The following is a 12,261-nucleotide window of genomic DNA, read 5'->3' on the forward strand; positions in this document are numbered from 1 at the left end:
CTGCATGATTCTTGTTAACCACCTGTGCAATTAACCCTCAAGTCTCAGTCTGTCGTTTGTACTCAATAAGGTTCAGATAAAGAAACAATTTTATTGAATTCCTTGTATTCTACTAAAGAAAAATATCTATGAACGTCATTCACTTATTTCTTTCATTTGCTGATGAACGGCAACGTAGAATTTTAGTTCAGTGTTTAGGGTTTCGCAGATGATATGCATCAACTGACTCAGAATACATAACTTCCGACTTTTTTTTTTTGTCATCTTACAGTTTGACGCGGCTCGCCACAAATTGCTCCCCTCCTGTGCCAACCACTTCATTTCAGAGTAGCACTTGTAACTTACGTCATCAATTATTTGCTGGATGTATTCCAGTCTCTGTCTTCGTCTAAAGTTTTTACCTTCTACAGCTCCCTCTAGTACCATGGAAATTATTCTGTGACGTTTTAACACATGTTCCATCATCCACTTCCTTCTTCTTGTCATTGTTATCCATATATTCCTTCCCTCGCCGATTCTGCGGATAACCTCTTCGTACCTTAACTTATCTGTCCACCTAATGTTCAACATTCGCCTGTGACACCACATCTCAAATGCTTCGACCCTTTTCCGTTCCGGTTTCCCCACAGCCCATGCATCATCTGGGCAACAAAGCGCACATTTTCAGAAATTTCTTTCTAAAATTAAGATCTATGTTCCACACTAGCAGACTTATGGTAGTCAGAAATGCCTTTTTTCTGGGCTTGACTGCTTTTTATGTCCTTGCTCCGTTATCATGGATTATTTTGCTGCATAGACAGCAGAATTCCTTAACTTCATCCGCTCTATTATCACGAATTGTGATGTTAAGCTTCTCGCTGCTCTCATTTCTGCTACTTCTCATTATTTTCGTCTTACTTCGATTTACTCTCAGTCATATTCTGCACTCATTAGACCGTTTACTCCATTCAAGAGATCCTGTAACTCGTTTTCACTTTTTTTGACGGCAGCAATGTCACCAATATATCTAATCATTCATATCCTTTAAGCTTGAATTTAGTCCCACACTTGAACCTTTCTTTTATTTTCGTCGTTGCTTCTTCGATGTATAAATTGAACAGTAGGGGGCGAAAGGCTACACCTCTGTCTTACAACCGAGCGAAGTGGCGCAGCGAGTAGCACACTGGGCTCGCATTCGGGAGGGCGACGGTTCAATACCGCGTCCGGTCACCTTGATTTAGACTTTCCATGGTTACCCTAAATCGCTTCAGGTAAATCACGGGATGGTTTCCTTGAAAGCCTACGGCCGATTTATTTCCCCATCTTTCCATAATCCGATGGGACCGATGACCTTGCTGTTTCGTCCCCTCCCTTGAATCAACCAACCAATCTGTCTTACAAACTTTTTATTCCTAGCACTCTTATTGTTATGTCTTGGTTTTTGTAAATATTGAATGTAACGCGTCTTTCCCTATGGCTTACCCTTATTTTCTCCGAAATTCCAATGTATTTACATTGCCGAAAGCTTCCTTCAGGTTGACAAATAGTATATGAGTGTCTCGATTTTTCTTCAGTCTTGCTTGTATTATCAAACTCAATGTCAGAACTGCGTTTCTGGTGCCTTACCCTTCCCCAAAGCCAAACTGATCGTCATCTAAACGGATCCTCAGTTGTCCTTTCCATTCTCCTGTGTATTAATCTTGTCAGAAACTTGGATTCATGAGCTGTTAAGCTGACTGCGCGATAATCATCGCACATGTCGGCTCTTGCAATCTTCAGAAGTGCGTGAATGCTGTACGATGGTATATCACCAATCTCATACATTATGCAAACCAGCACGAATAGTCAATTTGTTGCCACTTCCCCCAATGATTTTAGAAATTTCGATGGAATGTTATGTATCTGTTCTGCCATTTTTGAAACTAATTCTTCCAAAGTTCTTTAAATTCTGGTTGTAATACTGGATCCCCCAGCCGTTCCCTATAGACTCCTGTTTCTTCTTGTACCACGTCATCAGACAAGTCCTCTCCATCAAAGAACCTTCTGTGTAGTGCCTCCATCTATTCGCTCTCTCCTCTGCATTGAACAGTGGAATTACCACTGCACACTTAATGTTACAGCCCTTTGCTTTTAATTTCACGGAAGGCTGTTTCGACTTTTCTATATGTTGACCCAGACCTTCTGAGACTGATTTATTTTTCTATTCTTCACGTTTTTCGTGCAGCCGTTTTGTCTTAGCTTCCCAGCACTTCCTATATATTTCATTCTCATGTGACTTGTATTTCCGTATTCCTGAATTTCTCTGAATATTTTTGTGATTCCTTCTTTCGTCTACCAACTGTAGTATTTCCTCGGTTATCCATGGTTTATTCGCAGCTGCCTTGTACCTATGATTCTTTCCAACTTGTATTGATTGCCCTTTTTAGATATGTCCATTCTTACTCAACTGAACTGTCTATAGAGCTATTTACCATCGCAGTATCTATAGCCTCAACGGAGTTCAAGTGTACCTCTTCATTCCTTCATGCTTCTGTATCCCACTTCTTTGCTCATTGATTCTACCTGACTACCGAATGAGGTGGCTCAAAGGTAAGTGTATGGACCCTCATTTGGGAGTACAGTGTTTCAGATCCCCCTCTAGTCACTAGTTTATGGTTATTTTTCTAAACTACTTAAGACGAATGCCAGGGTATTTCGTCTAAAACGTGATCCTTGCGCTGTTTCTATATACCCTTTCCGTGTAGCGTTACGGCACGGGGCATACGCGCTCTTGGTCGCGCCGACTGAGCGGCGGCCCGGATGAGCTCGCTGTCAGTCGTTGACCACCGATAACTGGAGGATGGCCTCCTCATGGCAACAGCTGCCAGCTATGTTGGACAGGGATGCTATAACCAACAGCTAGAATTGAATCACTTTGAGCATGAGCGCGTATTGCTGATCTGTTAATTTATATGTTTGAGGAACACCTCGCTCGGATTTGGTGGAAGACGCCCCTGATATTGTGTCTATTGCTTAGTATCTGCAGAAATCAAGGGCGAAGTGGAATGACTGAGCCGTATGAACTTGTTTGTTGAACATCTTAATGTATTGGCTGTACGATGCTGCCATTCACAGCTATTCGTTCATTGTATTTATACACAGCTAGAGTTCATTATACTGTGTGTTTAGGCTTGAGTTAGCCCTGTGCTATTTCAAAGGAGTGTAGTGTTAACGCTAACTTACACTGGTAAACTGTTTTATGTCACTGTCATTTCTTTGTATTGGGTTTGAGCCCCAATCATGATTTGTGAATATTATATGAGCTGCATCTGTAATCTATTGTGTAATCATCGTAAATGAAAGTTCAATTTTCTGGTTCAGTTGAAGCCATGTGGGCGTTCTCTTCAAAAGTGTTATGTATACACTCTTTTATCGAACTAGCCCCGGTAATTTCAATTTAAATTTATGCTTTGTGAACTGATAAGGCTTTCTGCTCCTTCATGTTTTAGGTATTTCTGTTTATTGGACTCGAGCCCGGTTCGTGATTTACGAGCATTGTTGTGCAGGCTTTGGCACTCAGGGCTAATTTTATTATCTGTAGTTGAAGCCAGTTGGGCCTTGTTCTTTACATTTTAATTTCATACATTTTATGGCAGGCCATTTATTTCAGCTGTGGGGCACACATCTCCGACATTTCCGTCGGCTTTTAAAGCTGAAGGTCTCCCGGAACGATGTTCGTCTACAGTATGTTCTCGGTTCTCTAAAAAATCATTTGTGCCAGCGGAAAATGTGCTCACGATCAGGAATGTTGCCCATAGGTCTGTTCCAACTTCCCTTGCGCATTCCCTAAGTTTAACATAAAACTTGGTGGTATAATGTGACTCTAAATTTCGCTGTTCCGTTTTCGTAACACACAATAAAAGCATAGCTTCACTGATTCAGACACCAAAAATCACGTGATGGCTGTATGGAACCGAAACTAGCCCTGAGCATCTGTAAAGCCCGTCTCACACGGAGCAAGATTAGCTCTGTAAGTTTCCTTGCTGGCTCGCGCGACGGCTACCTTGCGGGCACCGTCGTCTGCTAGCGGGCTACCTTGCTGGGAACCTTGTAAGATTTCCATGATAGGTCGGGTTCTATTTTTCTTTTAAGGTTCCCTGCGTGCTACCTGCGTTGGCCAATCATGAGACGTTAGTTTGTGACGTCAGATGCGGAAAGCTTGGGCGGGAAGCCTTTGTTGATGGTCAATTTTCTGCTGTTGTGAGGTGCGGAAGGAAGTTCTTATAATTATTAAATAATGGGACCGCATTGGTCGAAAGAAGCGGTTGAAGCATTGATATGTACTTTTAGGGAAGAACAGTGTCTGTACGTCGCGAAAAGCGCAAACTATTATAATAAACACTTCCGTGCAGAAGCACTCGAAGGAGTTGCAAGTGCCGTGTGTCTTGTTCGACCATATACGACGAGCAAGGAGTGCTATAACAAAATGCACAATTTACGTACTCACTTGAAAGTGGAATACGCCAAAGTAAAATTATCGAAAAGCAGTGGCGCTGGGATCAACGACGTAAGAAACTATACAAAGCAGTTCTTCAAATACCAATACATCCATTCATATAAAATTTGCAAAGGATGTACGATTTTCTATCCTATAAAATAAAGTCGTATATAACAGTCATTATTGGTATATTTATAAAGTCAAACAGTAATGAAATGGTGATACTTTTCAAACAAAAGTAGGTGTTATGCGAACTAACCTCAACTCTTGATGAAGCATGGAGAGCACACCTTTTCCAGCGTTTCTCCTCTTAATACAGTTTTTCGTCCATTCTTTCTTTCTTCTTCTCTCATTAGCATGCATCTCTGCATCGTATAGCATCAAAACAGCTAATAACGCCAGTTTCCTCTGAACATCTGTACCTGAAGCAGCTATCTTCGTTCGACACAACATGCAGCCGATCAAAACACAACTGGCTGCCGATCTTGCACCGTGGGAGAGCTTCGGCATGGAAGATAGCCGGCTCCTTTCCCTGCAAGCCGGCAGGCACGCACGCCATCTCGCAAACTTGGCGGCGAACCTTGCTCCGTGTGAGACGGGCTTAAGGGATGAACAAACAGGTATACACGACTATAACAACACAGCGTTGACAGATCGTTCGCTGTGTTATCAGTCTCATTACTTTTCTCAATCACCTCGTAATTCCTAAATCACCACCAGTTATGACCGTCAGGAGCAGAAATTAGCTATTATGTAATTTGTGGATGTCACGTTTCGCCGGCGCTGTTGTGACCTAACGGCCACGTCGTGAGGTACAGTGCCTGCAGCCGCCAGCAGCGCATATAGCAGTAGAAGCGGTGTGGGGTAGGGTAACGTATGGCAGCTACCTACCATGGGCCAGTCGTTCCAGCCGATGAGCGGCGGGGAGCTGATGACGCCGGAGAGCAGCCATACGCCGGCGATCATGGCGAGCACGCGGCGCAGCGTGCGCTTCTGCGCGTAATTGATGGGGTCGGTGATGGCCCAGTAGCGGTCCAGGGCGATGGCGCACAGGTTCAGGATGGACGCCGTGCAGCACAGTACGTCGCACGTCAGCCACATCTTGCACACCACGATGCCGAACACCCACCGCTGGATCAGCGAGTACGCCACGTTGAACGGCATCACCAGCACCGCCACCTGCAGCGGTGAAGACCAGTAAAGACCGACATCACCACCAGCACTCGACACGAAAGTGTACGTTTTATATCAGACAGCCGGGGAGATTATTCTAATTGGACAGATGTTACTTATGAGGCTCTACATATCTCAGTCACAGATCCACTCCTGTGCCTCGTGCATGGAAACAATCTTCCGTCCCGGATTCAATGCGCTAAATAAGTTCCTCCGAGAGATTAAACTATATTCATAATCAACCGAAACTTATATAAAATACAGAAGAACTGGTATATAATGTTCTTAAAGGAATTACTGAGTGGATTTCAGCAAATGATATCACCCTGCATTTCAAACAAACACCACATACGCATCTAGACATCTATCATCACTAAATCGTGATAAATGTAACACGTAATGAGGAAATAATAATTGCGTAAGAAATTCAAAACGTTTAGGAGACAACCGGAAAATTCATTTTTTAACTAGTGAAACAACAAAGCACAGAAACATTTAGACTTCAAATTATTACTACACTACTGGCCATTTAAAATGCTACACCACGAAGATGACGTACTACAGACACGAAATTTAACCGACAGGAAGGAGATGCTGTGATACGCAAATGATTAGCTTTTCAGAGCATTCAGACAAGGCTGGCGCCGGTGGTGACACCTACAACGTGCTGACATGAGGAAAGTTTCCAACCGATTTCTCATACACAAACAGCAGTTGACCGGCGTTGCCTGGCGAAAACGTTGTTGTGATGCCTCGTGTAATGAGGAGAAATGCGTACCACCACGTTTGCGACTTTGATAAAGGTCGGATTGTAGCCTATCGCGATTGCGGTTTATCGTATCGTGACATTGCTGCTCGCGTTGGTACAGATCCGATGACTGTTAACAGAATATGGGTTCAGGAGGGTAATACGGAACGCCGTGCTGGATCCCAACGGCCTCGTATCACTAGCAGTCGAGATGACAGACATCTTATCCGCATGGCTGTAACGGATCGTCCAGCCACGTCTCGATCCCTGAGTCAACAGATGGGGACGTTTAGTAGACAACAGCCATCTACACGAATAGTTCGACGACGTTTGCAGCAGCATGGACTATCAGCTCGTGGCTGCGGTTACCCTTGACGCTGCATCACAGACAGGAGCGCCAGCGATGGTGTACTCAACGACGAACCTGGGTGAACGAATGGCAAAACGTCATTTTTTTCGGATGAATCCAGGTTCTTTTTACAGCATCATGATGGTCGCATCCGTGTTTGGCGACATCGCGGTGAACGCACATTGGAAGCGTGTAATCGTCATCGCCATACTGGCGTATCACCCGTCGTTGTGGTATGTGGTGCCATAGGTTACACGTCTCGGTCACCTCTTGTCCGCATTGACGGCACTTTGAACAGTGGACGTTAGATTTCAGATGTGTTACGACCCGTGGCTCGACCCTTCATTCGATCCCTGCGAAACAATACATTTCAGCAGGATAATGCACGACCGCATGTTGCAGATACAGAAAATAATCGACTGCTGCTCTGGCCAGCACATTCTCTAGATCTCTCACCAATTGAAAACGTCTGGTCAATGGTGGCCGAGCAACTGGCTCGTTACAATACGCCAGTCTCTACTCTGGATGAACTGTGGGATCGTTTTGAAGCTACATGGGTAGCTGTACCTGTACACGCCACCCAAGCTCTGTTCGACTCAATGCCCAGGCGAATGAAGGCCGTTATTACGGCCAGAGGTGGTTGTTCTGGGTACTGATTTCTCAGGATCTATGGACCCAAATTGCGTGAAAATGTAATCACATGTCAGTTGCAGTATAATATATATGTCCAATGAATACCCGTTTATCATCTGCATTTATTCTTGGTGTAGCAATTTTAGTGATCAGTAGTGTAATCTCGGCGAGAGACAAATCTCTATTACAGCATATTTTGTCATAATTTGTGTAAAGAAACAGGGATTTAACTCTGAAATATTGTTTTTAGCCTTTTACATTTTACCACATACTGTGTTCGCTGTAGCTGGTGTAGTGGCATTTCAGTTGTACAGAATTTTTAGTACAAATTGTATTTCATAATCAGCACCTAGAGGGCAAGTCCTCACGTTTGCTCAATACTTTTTATGTAATCACTACAGCAAAAGGCCAGTATCAATAGGCCAGTTCAACAATTTATTTCGTGTTATATCTATGTGTTTTATTCTTCGTGTCCCATGCATCATTCTTGCTATCGTCTGCGTACAGATGTATAATGATGGGATACGAAATCTCAAAGTTTATTTATCTTTTTAAATACATTGTGACATTCCCTGATACTCACATTACAAGTCTGTCTGTAACACATAAACGGGTGCACAATGTTGCTGCCTAATCCTTTGATGACTTATTGAAAGACACACTCACAGGTCAAAGGACATGGGTTATCTCTTAATATCGTGTCGGACGTCGTTTTACACGGCGTTGTGCAAGAACTGGACGGGGCGTTGACACATTAAGTAGTTGGAAGCCCGTGCAGAAATACTGAGCCATGCTGCCCCTATAGGCGACCATAACTGCGAAAGTGTTGCCGATGCAGGATTTTGTGCGCGAACTGATCTTTTGATTACGTCCCACAAATGTTCGATCGGATTCCTGTCGGGCGATGTGTGTGACCTAATAGTTCTCTCGAAATGCCCAAAATGTTCCTCATTTGCGAATAATTGTGGTTAAGTTACACGGCATCGTTGTTTGGCAACATGAAGTCCGTGAATAGCTGCAGATGGTTGTCTCCAAAGATCCGAAGATAACCGTTTCCAGCCAATGATCGGTTCAGATGCACCAGAAGACCCAAACCATTCCATGAAAACGCAGCAAAAATCATCATGGTGCCAAAACCTGCTTGCAGAGTGCGTTGTTGACAACGTGTGTCTAAGGTTTTGTGGGGTCTGCGCCACACCCGAACCCTACCATCAGCTCTTACCAACTCAAATAGGGACTCGCTAGACTATGCCATGGTTTGCCAGTCATTTAGGGTCTAACCGGTATGGTCACGTTCCCAAGAGAGGCACTGCAGCACTGTCATAGTGGATGCGTTCATCGTACGTCCAGTACAATTACTGCGGCTATTTCAAGTAGCGGTGATTTTTCAATTAAACTCTTCTGGACTGTTCATCACATTGTCAATATATAAAATCGTCCGACGTTGCTTGTCTGTTAGCACCGTCTCCTTAACGCAAACGACGCTGCCCTTGTTTGTAAAGCGAGGGCCATTGGCCACTGCGTTGTCCATGGTAAGAGGTATTGCCTGAAATCTCGTATTCTTGGCACACGCTTGACACTATACACCGCGGAATATTGAATTCACTAGCCATTTCCGAAATGGAATGTTTCATGCGTCCAGCTCCAACTGCCATTTCGGATTCAAAGTCTGTTAATTCCCGTCTTGCGGCCATGATGACGTCGGAAACCCTTCTACATGATTGACCTTAGAAAAATGACAGCCCTGCCTGTGAACTAGCCTTTTATATGTTGTGTACGCAATACAACCGTCACCTGTGTATGTGCATATCGCTGTATCACGATTTTTGTCACCTCAGTGTATAAGTAATAGTCAAATGAAAACGAGACAGGTGAAATAAAAGTGACTAACCCGTTTATTATGTCAAAAGTAAGCCCCATAGTGGATAACAGATTTATTGCACTGTGAGACATGACGGCCCATGCCTCCATGGAAAAATGTTTGCGGTTGCCTACGGAACAACGATCAAATCGACGACCACGAATGTCTTTCAACAGGACTCCAAAGAATTGAAGTCGCATGGGGAAGATCGCGACTACATGCAAGTTGTGTTAGGGCTACCCAACGAAAATTCTGCAGCGTAGTCGAAGTGACCTTGTCAGCATTTGGGTGGGCATTTCGATGGCAGAAGCTTCACTGGGAAGCCCTTTCACATCCTCCACGCAGGCTTAATCATTCCCCAAGTGATTTCCCTTTCTCTGGAGCTCTGAGAAAAGACATTTTTGGGATAAATGTATTAACAGTGGGGTAAATGTATTAATAGATATGGTGATTACTTTTGAAATAATAAAAATTTCACTTATTTTATCCTGTCTGTCGTGTTTCTATTTGAATGTTCTTACATAAAGTGATTGATAGAAAGCAAAATTATATGTGAAAATCAACTGAAAAAGTTGATCCATGACATCTCCTTCAGTTCCACATTAGAGTTCCTATTCATTAATACATGAAAGGAGGTGGAAAAGAATGAAAAATTCACATCAGTAGTGATAAAAACTTGTGAATGGTCAACTTCTAGCGATATTTGTATATGTAATATGAGTGTAAATGACTCGTTCCTCATCCTTACTATTAATCATCCATAACACTTAAAAAAACTGGCGGGGACTATGTATACGAAGAAGGGCACAAGGGTACAGATACTCCATATCTGATGGGGTTTATCTTTTCCAGTTCGTTACCCAGATTGTCAGTTTAGCAAGTATGCACTTATTTCACCTCGCAAGATGGAGCACTCAGGAGCTTTTTCCTATCCAATTAGAGATCCTCAAAGAGTTAATATCACAATGTGAATAGTATGTTAGCACTTGAGCAGCAGTAAAAAAGTTTAACAAAATAATATTAATAATAATAATAATAATAGCCATGTGACAACCCTACAAGCAGAATATGTTTGGTATTTATGTTATCATCTTCTTACTTCCTGTGTTGTTAAGAATTATCCATCTATATTCACTTCATGTGTTCTTATTTCCATTAAGAACACTGAATTATTCAAACTTAAAGTTAGTAATCGAGCGTTTATGAGTCTAGGAAGGCTGATCCTAGGAAAAACTAAAACTAATCTCATCTTTTACGTTTCGAATTACCCGTTTTATCAATCACTAGGACAATCTGGGAGAGAGGGGTGCTACAAAGATTTTGATGGAGAGGATAAGGTACTTATAATAGGGAGAGCAGGAAACAGCGTGGCTGAAAATTTACAATATGACATTAAAGTGACTTGGAGGAAGTAGGTGCAGCAACAGCACACACTCGTGTGGGGTTGTTGGAGCTTTTGGATGACGTGACCAGCCCTGGGTTAACACGGCTGTTAGCCATTTGAACAAAGATCTGAGTCAACTGTTTTTGAGAGAAACAAAGTCTCATATCTGCGTGTTGCTACGACTGGGAGAAGGGGATGTGCTAATCTTGGTCTGTGCGTGAACAGGAGGGGTAAGAAAAGATTAACTGAGAATCTTGCAGAATGTGAAAGGGGGGTACAAGAAAGACAAGACGAAATCTTTGTGATTACTGGAGCCAAAGGGGTGCAGTTATTAAGGAAATTGGAGTGGAACAGGATCATAATACCTGTAACAGTCTCAAGAAAAATAAAATTAATTTCTTTCATCGGAACATAAAAAAGGATTGAAAAACTAGATACATGAGTTTCTTGTATGCGTAGAACATGCGAACGATTCTAAAGTAATGTGTGTTCCTTGTCACTCTGAAAACAGTATATAAACGCTGGGCACAATGTCAAAAAGATTCAACAAATAGTTTTTGTGTCGATCAGAACATAGCAGCATGTGCCTGTGGGCTGTTATTGTAAAATAAGTCTCTGACAATTGTAACAGTCTACAGATCTCTAGAAAACTTCCAGTTATTAAGGAGATCTAGGTACATTAATGAGCTACCTGTCAGACAAGAGGAAACAGAAGTTTCTGATGAGTTCAATGTAGGGTTCTTAAAAGATACGGACACGAAAAATAAATTATCATAATTATTTGGGCGCTTCCATCTAATTTCAGTAGTCAATTTTTCGACTCGTGTGCAGCAAGGGAGCAGGAACCTGATTGATAACCTTTTCATAGACAGTGTTCAGACCAAAACAATTAAAGTGTACCCAACTGCTAATGGACTATCTAATCATGAGGCACAATTAATGGAAAAGAACAATATGACACCTTACAACACTAAGATAGCTTCATACAAAGCTGTGAGGCTTATCAATGAGGAGAGATGAGAGTAAGAGATGAAGCATACACACAAAGAAATGTTAATGTCAAATTCAGTTTATTCCATAGCAAATTTGTGTCAATATTTGGAAGCTGCTTTCCTAAAGAATCAACCAGAAGTTCTACGCACAAACAAATAGACTGTCGATAACTAAGTGAATTAAAATCTGATGTAAGAGGAATGGGGAAAAATGTATAAAGGTCAGAATAACTGAAGACTGACATTGCTTGCATACTACAAAAAATACTGTAGCACTTTAAGGAAAGCCATTATAATGTTCAGAAGTATGTTTGTCCTGACAGAAATAAATAGTGCAGATAATAAGAGTAAACCTATATGGGATACTGTCAAATGGAAGATAAAACAGATAGCCAGTCTAAGAAATACTATAACAAACTAAATGACATGGTTGTAGCTCATAATTCGCAAGTTGTAAGTACCTTTAACAATTAATCTATAAATGCAGCAGCAAAAACATAATGAAATGGTTCAGTTGAAGAAGCAAGAGAATATATAAAAATGTCATTCCATGAAACATTCAGCAATTAGAAGTAACACCAACATCCTTTACTGAAATTCATACAGTTATAAAATTTGTAACGAACAGAAACCCATGTGGTGTTGATGGACTTTCGAAAAGGGCT

General features: G+C 42.1%; 1 protein-coding gene across 1 annotated transcript in view; it reads right to left on the reverse strand.

The window, feature by feature from the left end:
- The window catches only part of LOC124794913 (putative tyramine receptor 2), a 79,336-nt gene that overhangs the window by 23,597 nt on the left and 43,478 nt on the right, over positions 1-12,261 (reverse strand). Inside the window, exon 2 of the mRNA XM_047258618.1 lies at positions 5,348-5,635. Coding sequence (XP_047114574.1) covers positions 5,348-5,635 — 288 coding nt within the window. The remainder of the gene's footprint in view (positions 1-5,347; positions 5,636-12,261) is intronic.

The sequence above is a fragment of the Schistocerca piceifrons genome, chromosome 1 (genome assembly GCF_021461385.2).
Source record: "Schistocerca piceifrons isolate TAMUIC-IGC-003096 chromosome 1, iqSchPice1.1, whole genome shotgun sequence".
Classification (NCBI taxonomy): Eukaryota; Metazoa; Arthropoda; class Insecta; order Orthoptera; family Acrididae; genus Schistocerca; species Schistocerca piceifrons.